The following is a 13324-nucleotide window of genomic DNA, read 5'->3' as shown; positions in this document are numbered from 1 at the left end:
TTTTAAAGCAAAATGATAATGAGAAAACTGATTGATAAAAGTAGTTTCTGAATGATAAAGAAAATGGATTTACCACAGAATGTTCCTTTTGGACTGTACACAGGACACAGGAAGGATGGACTGTAACCACCCCATTCCTCCATTCATTAGTAGTCCCTGTGTAGGCTGGGAATGTTTCATCTTGATTTGACATTGGCGATATTTTGATTTGATCTTGTCATTGTTTATTTGGAAGTTCTCGTGCTGTTTTGCAACTGCTGTCAGCTAATGTGTTGTACCAATGTGTGGCACTGCAGTAGTAATTATGCAGTCAACTGTTTATTACTGTTATTGTCACTTTGTTGGGTGATACCTTAAATGGCAGTGTGATGTGAAGAAAGTTTGCATTTGAAACGGAGTGTGTGCATATTACAATAAGCTGTTTCTTCATTGCTATAATTATGATGTGAAATTTATCTTTATTGTATGACTTACTTGTGATTGGTTTTTAAGTTAACCATGAAACAATTTTTAAGCAAGGAAACTCTTACTGCCTCAAAGAATACAATTTAAAAACCTAAATCAATGCCTAACCGCAGTCATGATGAAGTGACATACAGTTTGGCGTTACATTAAAGGCTGGTACACAAACCAGTGATGAACCAATTCTCCAATGCATTGTATGCTTAGAAACGCTGTCAAATCAATGCATAAGGCCTTTTTCATTCAAATGTCATCAAAGTTCTAAGAACTCGCAAGTAGATGGTAAACATTTGCATGAGGCCTTTTTTTATTCAAACGTCATTAAAGTTATAAGAACTCTGAAGTAGATGGTAAATATTTGCCATTTTCAGTTGAGATATGCATTTTATAAGAAAGAATCCTAATGTGTAGCAATTTTTACTAACACTGATACTAGAAGAACATGATAAAAGTTAGTTTTAGAATTGCAAAGTAATAAAAACCTCACGCAGTTGGTGAGTCTCTTACCTCCCACAGCTAGAGACATTGTCCAAGTGGTTTTAGGGTAAAAAATTCCCAAAGATATGCAAAAATTCCATTATCCTATTATGTAGTTCAATGGCTTATGAAGACCAGTCTTCAAATAAACATTATTACAACTGCAAAAGTATGCTTAGTTTGTTCTTCAACAGACATGAGTACAGTTGTTACAAACATGGCACAGTTACTTGCTTTTGTACATGATGACTATCATGATGATCTAAGAGTTTTTATTTTGCAATCTGGTTGATTCAAATGCTACAGCAGAAAAGATTTTTAGCATTACTGACTTTTATTTGTTAAAAGTACGTATTCCTTGGCAAAAACATGTTGTTATTTGACAAACTGGAAAATCCAGGATGGAATGTAACAATACCAGAGAAGAAAAGTTGCTACTCACCATATAGCAGAGATGCTGAGTCGTGATAGGCACAACAAAAGATTCACACAATTATAGCTTTCGGCCATTAAGGCCTATGTCAGCAGTCAGCAGTCTCCGAGAGAGAGAGAGAGAGAGAGAGAGAGAGAGAGAGAGAGTGTGTGTGTGTGTGTGTGTGTGTGTGTGTGTGTGTGTGTGTGTGTGTACTGACAAAGGCCTTAATGGCTGAAAGCTATAATCGTGTGAATCTTTTTGTTGCGCCTATCACGACTCAGCATCTCCGCTATATGTTGAGTAGCAACTTTCCTTCTCTGGTATTGTTACATGTAGTTATTTGTATAGATGGGGCAAGACAATATATTGTCACCTGACAGATCTGGTAGCAAAAGTGAAGAAAATTGCACCCAATTGTTGAAGCACACACTATTTAATACACCAAAAAGCATTGGCTTCCAGGAATATGCCTGAAACTCTTGTTGTTTTGGCAGACACTGTAAAGGTTATAAACTTCATCAAGGCAAGGGCTCTAAACTCACTGCTATTCACAATATTGTGTGAATATATGAGGGGTAAATTTAAAAGTTTGCTTCTTCATACTGAAGTAAGATGGCTCTCTCGTGACAAGATTTTAAACTGAATATTTGAATTGAGGTTTGGGGTTTTTATGTTTCTCAGTGACAAAAACAGTGACGTGAAGAATTTTTTAGTTGATCAGTGGCTATTGTTTAGCAGATACTTTTGGCACGGTTTACATTTTGAATGTGGGACCACAAGGACAAGGCACAACTACTTAGCAGGGAACAAAATATCAGCTTCCAAAGAAAGTAGACTTGCTTTAATTCAGAAGTACAGAACAATAACTTTTTTACATTCCATAAATTTTTGGAAGACAATGAACAAGCTCACATGGAAGATTTTTACATATTTATTATATTTTTATAAACAAATTATATTTAGAGATCCTACAAAAAAGTTTTGAAAAGTACTTTTACAAAGATTACACAAATTGTGACTGGATACAAAATCTATTTTCAGGAAAATTGCCAAAAGAAGTAATCATGACAAAAATGACTAGCAACATATCAATGGTAGATGCTTTGAAAAAGAAAACTCTCCTCTCTTTTTGGATGTGAACAAAAATGGAATACCCTTCTCATCAATTTTTGGAACCATTTGTTATGACTTACATGCATGAAAATGGGTTTTCAGAATTGTTGTATATTAAAAATAAATATGGAAACAGACTTAGTGTGAAAGACTTGAGAATTAAGTTGAACCCTATTGAGACAGACTTTGAAGCTCAGCTTCAAGATAAACAACAGTATGCTTCCAGCTGAAACACACACATATATTTTCATCAGAACCTAAATTAAAAAACTGTCGAATAACTAATTTTGAAGTATATTTTACCATCAAAGTTAGGTTTGATCCAACTTTTTTTTTTAACTTCTAATTTATTGTACACAGTGTTCAGTTTATTACTCTCTTGTGCAGCTAATTGATATTGTTTGTGATGTAAAACGTGAATTTATTTTAAATGTCATTCCTCTCTTTTTCGTTGGTTATTTGTATCAGAACTGGCTTAATTGAGTTTCATATTATTTGCTACATATAAGTACCACTTGTGAACAGGAATGGAATAAATCTGTAAACCAATGCTTCAATGGAACATTTTGTGTGTGTTTTCAGCACTGAGCACAAAGGAAAAAATTATACTCCCTCTACTGTTCCTCACCCCTCACTGATCAACCTTCTGCACAAACACCCCCCCCCCCCCCCCCCACTTTTGCCCCTCTATAGTACCACTCCCTCCTCAACTGCACTGTCCCTTCATGCACCTGGGTTTATTAAAAAGTCAGAAAGTTATAATGCTACACTTAAATTTCTAAAAATGTTAGATGGTACACAGTGACAAAAAGTCTGGAAACCACTGACCCAGATCACTTGGGAACAATGGAAATTGTTGCCATTTCATTTGCAAACTGATTGGGAACCAGTTGTCCTAGTATTTAAGCAACACAATTTTTTTAGTGTGTGGAACATCACTTGTATTTACCGAAGTTACAGTTAGATTACATTGTGTGATGCCACAGTGGTCAGCTGTGTTTCTGGACTTTCCTGCCATCAGTGATTTTTTTTTCTCTCACATCTCTTGCTTTTTTTTCCTGGTAAGAAAAAAAATTGTTAATTTGCTATATTACGAGGGTAATCCCAGAAGTAAGGTCTCCTATTTTTTTATAAGTACAGAACTCTGTTTGTGTGGTAGTTGGTCACACTGTTACAAAGAGTGCTTCATGCGCTGTGTGTAAACATGTGCACACCATGCTGAGGCGCTCAGTCTTGGCTTGGCAGCCATTGAGAATGGAGCTCCCATTGGATGTTACCACAAAGTGCGAATTGCGCGAAGTTATTTGGTTTTTGAACACAAAGGCCACTGTGCCAATTGAAATCCATCACCAATTGACGAAAGTGTATGGTGACTTGTGCATGGATGTCAAAAATTTTTGTAAGTGGTGTAGGGAGTTTACAGGTGGTTGGACCGCAATTCACAATGAACAATGGAGTGGGAGACCGTCAATTTCTGAGGAGACAGTTTTGAAGGTTGAGCTAAACATGCGTGAAGATCGGCGGATCACACTGGATGATCTCTGCATGTTGGTTTATGAGGTTTCCCGAAGCACCACTCACAGAATTTTAATGGAAACATTGAACTACCGGAAGGTGTGGGCAAGATGGGTGCCACGCATGCTGACTGAGGACCACATGCGGCAACGAGTTGATGCTTTCTGCGCATTTCTTCACCGCCTTGCAGCCGAACAGGACAACTTTCTAGACTCAATAGTCACGGGTGACGAAACCTGGGCATACCACTTTACACCTGAGACCAAGCAACAATCATGCCAGCGGCGGCATCCTTCCTCGCCAAAGCCACGGAAATTCAAATAAACACAGTCTGCCGGTAAAATCGTTTTTTGGGATCGGAAAGGGATATTATTGGTCGACTTTATGCCCACTGGGACCACAATTAACACTGACGGGTACTGAGAGACTGAAAAAACTAAAATGGGAAATTTAGAACCAGAGAAGAGGAATGTTGAACAAGGGTGTACACATTCTCTATGACAACGCTCACCGACACATTGCTTGGCAAACAATTGCTCTCCTGCAACAGTTTCAGTGGAACATAGTCACCAACCCACCCTATAGTCCTGACTTGGCACCCAGTGACTATCGCCTGTTCCCTAGGTTTTAAGAACATTTGGCCGGAAAGCGATTCAGCTCTAATGACAAGGTGAAAGGAGAGGTTCATAACTTTCTCAACAGCATGGCGGCGAGCTGGTATGACATGGGCATACATAAACTGCCACAGCATCTACAAAAATCCATCGACAGAAATGGTGATTATGTTGAAAAATAACTGTGAACTGATGTAAACCATTGTAGAAATAAACAGGTCTATGCACTTATAAATAAATAGGAGACCTTACTTTTGGGATTACCCTCACAGGACACACATGAAGTAAGGTTATCCTCACTGATGATTCACTGGAAGTGAAAAGTGGTCAAGGAAGTGTGATTTGTTGAAGTTATGGTTTTGTCACCCTCCTGGTCCTGATGATTTCATGTACTAATAAAATTTCTTGTGGTCTCCAATTTTAGTGATTCGAATCTGCAAGGCAAGGCCAAATAAAAGTGTTTGAGTAGTAGGCTACTGCCTTTGCATCCCTTTGGATGGTTGTTGGAATAGCTTGGAAGAGTTCTGTATTGAACTCCTATATTAACTCTTCTTAATACACTCTCATTATGTCCGTTCACAATAACTTTTATACAGTCTTTAGGACATGTTGTATGACTGACCAATCTTTACATCATCCTAGTTCAGATAAGATTCAAAAGGCAATTCATTACATTTTTTGCTTGTCACAACAATTACATTTTCTTTTTGGCTGCAAACACCTCCAAACCTTGATGTCAAGGAACAAGCAGCCAGACAACAGGTGAAGACGCTAACTCACCATCCTGCCTTGTATATGTGATGTGCCCATTTCTGATGTGATATAATGTGATATATTCTTTTATCAAAATTGATGTTCCACTTCTCAAAAGTTCGATTTATACAGTTGTAACTCAATGAAGTTCGACACACGTAGGTACAAGGAACATAATTTTGAAGAAAGCTTGGCTAGCTGAAGAAATTCTTCTGCAGACCAACAAAAGAAGGAAGTACAAAAATTTTCTGAGTAATCAGGAATACATAAATATAAGTCACTAAGGATTGAAATAAACAGGAAGTGCAAGGGGGGCTTTTGTGACATTAAAAACAAATGCATAAACATGAAGAGAGGAATGGGAATTCTGTAGTTAAACACAGAGGAAAGGGGGAGTAAGTGGAAAGAATACATTGCAGGTCCGTATAAGGGGTATGACTGGGTGATGACATTATTGAGGAAGAAATGGGAATCAGTGCGGCAGACACATGGGGGTCCATTATTAGAATAAGAGTTTAATAGAGCTTTGGGAGACTTGTGATTAAATAAGGCAAAATGGATTGATAATATTCCTTCAGAATTTCAGAAAGCATTGGGGAAATGGCAACCAAGTGATTATTGTAGAATGAGACTGGAGGCATACCATCAGACTTCTGGAAAAGTATCATCCACACAATTTTGAAGACACCAAAATCAGATGTTAATCAAACAATAGAAAATCCAGGATGGAATGTAACAATATTATAGAAGGAAATAATTATTGGCCGAAAGTTATAATTTGAGTGTCTTTTTGTTGTGTCTATCTGTGACTAAGTGTCTCTGCTGTATGGTCAATAGCAGATATGTGTGAGACCTTCCAATATACAGAATAATGGAAAATAAAAGTGAGGCTCTGTTAGTTGAAGTTCTTTTTTGCTTTAGAAAAGATAAGGCCACTATAGAGGCAGTTCTCAAGTGTCTGATAGTGGGAGCAAGACTCAAGAAAAAAAAATTGAGACATGTTCGTAGGATTTATTGACCTGGTGAAAGCATTAAACAATGTAAAACTCTGCAAGTTGTTCAAAATTCTGTGAAAAATATAAGTAAGCTATACGGAGAGACAAGCAATGCACAATATGTACAAGAACTAGGAGGGAATGATAAGAATGGAATGAAGTGATTGGATTCAAAAGAGTGTAAGATAGGGATGTCATCTTCCATCCCAGTTGGTCAGTCTGTACATTGAAGAAGCAGTGTTAAAAATGTAATAAAGATCCAAAAATGGGATTAAAATTAAGGATGAAAGGATATCAGTGTTAAGATTCACTGATGACATCACTATCATCAGTGAAAATTAAGAATAATTACAGTACATGTTGAATGAAGTGAACAGTACAATGAAGCTGAAGAAGATAAAGGTAATGGCGAGTAGCAGTAATGAGATCAGCGATAAGCATAATGTCGAAATTGGAAGTAGATAAAGTTGGGGAATTTTGCTACCTTGGAAGCAGAATGACACTCGAGGAATAAAACGTAAATCAGCACAGGCAGAAGGGTCAGTCCTGGCCAAGAGAAGTGTAGTATCAAACATCGGCCTTTATCTGAGAAAGAAATTATGACGAAAAGAGGTAATTTCGTTATTTCCTCACTGTACTTTTTCATAATCACAGTTATTAAAGTAGAAAAAGTCATGGAAGGCAGGATAAACCAACACAACCAATAAAGTCAAAATTAATTGTTGTTGATGAGAGAGATGACCACAAAAACATTTTTTTCTGTGTTTGTTGTATAATTTTTTGCTGTTTCTGTAATGAGCTTATTTCTTTTGTGTTTGTTTTTATGAATATTCTACTTTGTAATTCCTTTGAGTGACACAAGTAATTTAGAAGCAGAAGAAATGAGTTTTTGTTTTCAGTTGTAAAGAACTAGAGAAATGGGAGAAAATGTTCATACAGCCAAGCACTAGTTTTCGTTAATTAGCCAAAAATGAAAATATTTCCAACTTCATGTGATGACACATGATTTTATGTATTTGTTACAGACGTCCGAACTGATGTGATGCAGAACGGTACTATGCCACTCAATCCACGACTCAATGTCCATGCAAAAGAATTTACCATGAAGCATGGAGAACTGACCACTTCCAAGTAAGTGAAATGTAAAAAGAAAAGAAAGGAACCTGCTAGTACTGTCGCCCTATAAATATTTCCGTTACCTCTGATGTCTTATTTTATCCAAACTGTGACAGCAGTATTATCATAGAAGGATGTAGTAGTTGCAGTATGCCCCCCCCCCCCCCTCTCTCTCTCTCTCTCTCTCTCTCTCTCTCTCTCTCTCTGTCCCCCCCCCCTCTCCCTGTCCTTCTGTCCCCCTCCCTCTTTTCTTTCTGAAAGGAATAGAATGGTTTTGAAATAAGACAACATTTGTTTATTTCACTTTCACTGATTGTATTCTTAGAGTTCATTGCCATGTGTTCTGTCTGTTTTTCTAATTTTATGTATGAATTTTAATATTCATGTTCAGTTTGTATTTCTTATGATAAAGAAGAATGAAAGATAGATTGATATATCAGATTTTCTTCTCTGTACTTCCTCCAATCCAACCACATGCTCCAAATCTAATGAGGTGGCACTGTTGTAAGCACACTGGGCTTGCATTGGTGAGGACGATGATTTAAATTCACATCCAGTGATCCAGATTCAACTTTTCCATGATTTCCCTAAATCTCTCCAAGCAGGATGGTTCCTTTGAAAGGGCTTGGCCGATTCCCTTTACCATTCTTGAAACATTCACAGTGTATGCTGAGTCTCTAATGACCTCTATGTTAATGTTAAATACTGACTGACTGACCCACCTACCTACCTTCCATCTCTAATGACCTTTTCTGTGACAGAAGGTTAAACTCTTATCTTCCTTCCTTAATGCAGCCCATTGAATATAATAACAATTCAGAATAATGTTTTAGTTTCACCTAGATGAAGAGAAATGCATTTTATAGTGCAGAGTGAATACGCCATAGGAAATCTGGAAGAAACACAAGAATTTTTTCAGCTGGGAAGAAACCCAGAATTTGTTTAGAATTCCAAGTATTTGTCATTGTTTTAGTTCTCTGTTATATTTTTTAAAATTTTGACTAGAAAAAAGTGGTAGAGTTTTACTTTAGCCTACTACTGCAGGATAAGCCTTTGCCTACAGCAAAATGTGTCAGAGGTTTTAGGACAAATACTATGCTGTACTTTGCAACAACAGGCTGCTTTCAGTGAATATGATGCCACAACTGTTTACATTTCTAACAGGTTGTGGAAAAATATTGGGAATGATGGTTTGAGAAACATTAGTTTCAAAGTAAATTTACTTTTACACAAGATGAATTATGTTATATGCAAGAATGTGTGATGAATTTCTTAAATTAAGGAGCGTTTGATTCTCATTCAAACCTCAACACTTTGTGGACCAGCCACTTGGACAAATTTTGGGCCCACAAGAACAGCTATTTATGCCATTATTTAAAATTTTACCCTAATGTTTGTGTTTGGGTAACTCATGCTCAAAAAATCTTAAAGGTTAGTTTTTCATATTTATTTTAGTTCTTTTATAGATCATAAAGTATAATTATCCATGAAAAAACTGCTTTGGAAGCTACTGTGCTGTATTTGTTACACTTGTGATATGAAAATATGTGGCGTACATGTTGCCGCACATCAAATATTGTCCCAAAATGCATTGTGTTTTGCTGGGTTTTGTTTCCTAAAGTGCTGGGAAGTTCTACATTGATGGCTGAAACCTATACCAGTGAATGTACTGATAAGTTTTATAGCTCTGAGGGGAAAGCACATTGTCACTTAACCCAGAAAAAAATGTATTTTCACCCAGGTATAGTGTGTTTTCACTCAGGAAAATGTACCTCCCCCCACCCTCCCCCATACATATACACCATGGTAGTGTCATTGTTTTGTTCAGTTTTTAGTTTCATAATTTGTGATAAAGTTTTGCGGTTTCACCTTCACTATAACAAACCATTAATGGTACAGGTCATGGGATTACAAAGTCTTAATAGTGTTGCAAATAAGTTTTGTTTATTGTTAGACCTCTTTGCGTTTTCCCTATGAGGGGAGGAGGATTAAGTGTTTAATGTGCTGTCAGCAACAAGTTCTTTAGAGATGGTGTACATGCTCAGATTGGGAAAGGATAGGGAAGGAAATTGGCCATATCCTTTTCAAAGAAACCATCCTGTAATTTGTTTTGGTGATTTTAGGTAAACAACAGGAAACCTATGTCTGGATGGGGATTAGACCTGCTGTCCTCCCACACCACCACCTTGCTTGATTTTGTGCCTAGCATAAACCTTTTACTCTTTATAATAACACAGTATCTAACAATATGGCATTGCTTGTATTAGAGATAATCATTCCCCGCACTTACTGGGGCTGTACAAATATATGGGAATGCTGTGAGAAATGTGTGTTTGCACATAAAAACCAATGCTAACTAAGCCTCCAGGTTGTGATTGTTTGAGCATGAATGGCACCTGTGCAATTTCCTCAACATGTTGCAAGTGTCAGTGGTGACCAGCACAGTTTTCTGTGTAATTTTGAATGCATTATGTCAGAGCTAAGTGAATTTTAACATTGGCAAATTGTTGGTGCTGGTAATATGAGTTCTATCATAACCAAGGTAGCCAAAGTGTTTGGTGTGTCAACAGACACCGTATATCGCATACAGGAAAAGTGGAAAAAACATCTGCTAAGTCACAACATGTACAAAAGTGTGTGTTGAGTGGTTGTGATGGATAGTAATTGAAGAGGATTGTGGTGAAAAATAATACAATGGTGGCTACAGTAGTCACTGCAGAAATGAATGTCACTCTTATGAACCATGTCAGCACTGGAAAAACATGAAGGGAGCTCCATAAGTTGGGAATTTCAGGGTGAGCTGGAATTCCAAAACCACCTGTAAGTAATGGAAATGCCCGTAACATGAAAAGCAATAAAACCTGGACCATAGAGCGATGAAGGGTGTCATTGGGTTGGATGAGTATTGTTGCACGCAGTTTCTGACTTCTGGGGTTGGGGGAGGGGGGGACACAAGGTGTTGTGTTAGAGATGCTGTGACTGAAGAGATTTCCATGGTATAGATGGTGTTTCCAGGGATGACAGCCAAAGGTGCATGAAGATCTCGATCCGCCTGGATCGATGCTTTCAGATGAAAGTGATTAGGACGAGGGCGCCCTGCTACCTGTGGACATTGGGATGACTGGTGGACAGGACCGGTGTTGTGGGTGGTTACCATCTGGACGTTCAAGTGTATGATGGAGAGCACTGTGCATGCAGTGATTATGGCATAATGCAGAGGAGATACTAGCGATGGAGATGAGACTTCTTTCGCACTCCATGCAGTGAGAAGTGCGAGCACTGGCCACAGAAAACAAACCCACTGTTGATGCTGAAAAAACGTGCAACTGCACAACTAAGTCTACATCACCCCCAGAATAGCCAGGGTCAACCAAGAGCAAGGTGCCAGGACCGTGGCCTGAGTAGAGGCCCTGGACCCATCCTGGGATGCAGCTAGTTTCGGTGGCATGCAATGAGTATCTTTGGTTCAAGCGGTAAAGACACAGCACTCACAGGACATGGATGGTTCTAACCATGAAGCCACAGCACTCACAGGACATGGATGGTTCTAACCATGAAGCCACAGCTACTGGCGTGGTGTGGATGACAGTTGGAATCCAGTGAGGTTGCTGTCTAAACCCCTGGCCCCATTGGTGTGTGAATGGCAACAAAACTGACTGCTGGGGGTGCCTGCCTGGCCCCAAGAGGTTGAGTAGCATCCATGACTGACAACTGTGCAGGAGCTGGTGGGACACTTGGCTCCAGTTTGCTATGTTATGTGAAAGCCCCTCTGCCAGGAAATTTCGCTTGTGCATCTACGTCTTAAACATTCTGACAAAATGTTCCACCTCGCTGTTCAACTGTGGGTGAGAGGGAGATGCCATTATGTGGTAAATTCCATTGTGTGTACAAAAGTCCTCAAAAGATTGTGACACAAACAGAGAACCGTTGTCTGAAGTCAGGGTGTAAGGCAAGCCTTCTGTGAAATGTATCTTCAACAGGTCCTTAACGGTCCAATCTGCCATTGCAGATAGACAATGAATGACATGAGGAAAACAAGAAAAAGCATCAGCTGCCAGTAGCCATAAAATGTTTAAAAAGGCAGTGTCAGGACCAGCCATGGCAAAAAATCAATCTGCGGCAGCACGTACTGACCATGATAAGGTATTCTAGTCCCAGTCGATGCCAGGGAAAAACATGTAGTAGTGTGCAAACAGTTTTGTGCGAAAAATCCTCCAGTGATCCTGATGTAATAAATGGTGGACCTCCTGCCACAGAGCCACTGGGACGACGGTGCGGGGTGAGTAAACCCTTTTATCAACAGGAGAATAACACCATTTAAGAGGGAGAAGCAAGGGTGCAACATACAAAAATTCTGAAGTGAGTCCGCTGCCCAGTCCATCCAATGGTTGGCTTGCTTGTGAATCATTGACCTGCCAGAGCGCTAGACCCATTGCTGCAGCAGGGGTGATATGGAAACTGATGGTGGGGAACCCATCTACCATGTGCCTTGCCTCTGTATCCAGTTGAAAAGAAGACAGTTCCTCCTGGTTAAGTGAGTGATCAGAGCCCATTGGGAGCCAGCACAGAGTGTCCACATTTGCATGTTGTGATACAGGACATAAATGGATATCGTAATTGCACTGCAACAAGAACAGAGTTCAACACTGAAGACAGGCCCCACATGGAAACTAGGAGCTTATGGTGTGTAATCAAATGAAATTTTGCACCACACAATAGCACATGGAATTTTTTAAGGCTTTGACAATATCAAGAGCTTGTTTTTCCACCTGAGAATAATGTCGCTGGGCCAAATTGAGTGTTTTTGGTGTTAAGGCAGTAGGTTGTTCAGAGCCATCTGAATGATGATGGGCCATGACTGCCTCCAATCCATACTGGGATGTGTCTATTACCAGTTGCAGATGATTGCCAGGTTGAAGTGTTGCAAGACATGGTGTGGAGTCAAAATTATCCTTAAGCATACACACAGACTGCAGGCCAAACAAAAGAAACACTTTTCTGAAGCAACATATGGAAGGGTTGAGCAGTAGTTGCCTCTGTGGGAATAAACTTGTGATAATACACCACTTTGCCAAGGAAATGTCCGAAGTTGTTGTAGGTTTGACAGACGGGACAAAGCCGTAATAGCGATGAAGTGTGGTTCCAATGGACCACAAGCCCTGCCAGGAAATTTTATGACCAAATTAAAAAATGGAAAGCTAAAAAAAGTGAGCCTTAAAAAAATCGAGATGAAATTTGAAGCCTGTAGAAGAGTGGACGAAGAACAGACATTACGTAAGTGATCCCCTGTGGTAGCACATGTCATGATGATGTCATCCAGATAGTTAATGCAATGAGGGACAGTCATCGTTACCTGTTTGAAAAACATGTTGAAAGACGGCAGGCACATTAGCAACTGCAATCATTAGTCTTTGATAATGATAGAGGCCAGGTGTATTAACCACAAGCAACTGTTTTGATGATTCATCCAATGAAATCTGGAGGTAGGCTCAACCAAGATGATTTTCAAAAAGAATTGGCCCGCAGCTTACTTCGTGAGCAGTTCCTCCAGAGGGAGTGCGTGTGTTTGCAAGTTCCTGTACATTGATAGTGAGCCACAGAGCCGAAGCTGACTGGACTGCTTCTTTTTGATCATTAAAGGCATAGCCCATTCACTTGAGGAAATAGGTCTGTCACTTCTAGTGATGTTAAGCCAAACTAAATCTTCAATACTCGTATTATTAACCACCAAGTACATAATGGAACAGACAGCTGGCTTGTAAACTGTATCAGGCATAAATTGACTGAGAATAGTAATCTGCTGTTTGTTATAGCTTACCATTCGACACATAGAGTGTGCCAGTGATGGAGACCGAAGCCCGGCA

The 13324-nt window shown here is 39.2% G+C and overlaps 1 protein-coding gene across 3 annotated transcripts in view; it reads left to right on the top strand.

The window, feature by feature from the left end:
- The window catches only part of LOC126256619 (uncharacterized), a 504533-nt gene that overhangs the window by 391839 nt on the left and 99370 nt on the right, over positions 1–13324 (top strand). For all 3 annotated transcript variants that reach the window (XM_049955496.1, XM_049955497.1, XM_049955498.1), the window contains one exon: positions 7370–7475. In XM_049955496.1, coding sequence (XP_049811453.1) covers positions 7370–7475 — 106 coding nt within the window. The remainder of the gene's footprint in view (positions 1–7369; positions 7476–13324) is intronic.

This window comes from Schistocerca nitens, chromosome 1, assembly GCF_023898315.1.
Source record: "Schistocerca nitens isolate TAMUIC-IGC-003100 chromosome 1, iqSchNite1.1, whole genome shotgun sequence".
Taxonomy (NCBI): Eukaryota; Metazoa; Arthropoda; class Insecta; order Orthoptera; family Acrididae; genus Schistocerca; species Schistocerca nitens.
The sequence above is the reverse complement of the archived record's forward strand: the minus strand, read 5'-3'. Positions and strand labels throughout refer to the sequence as shown.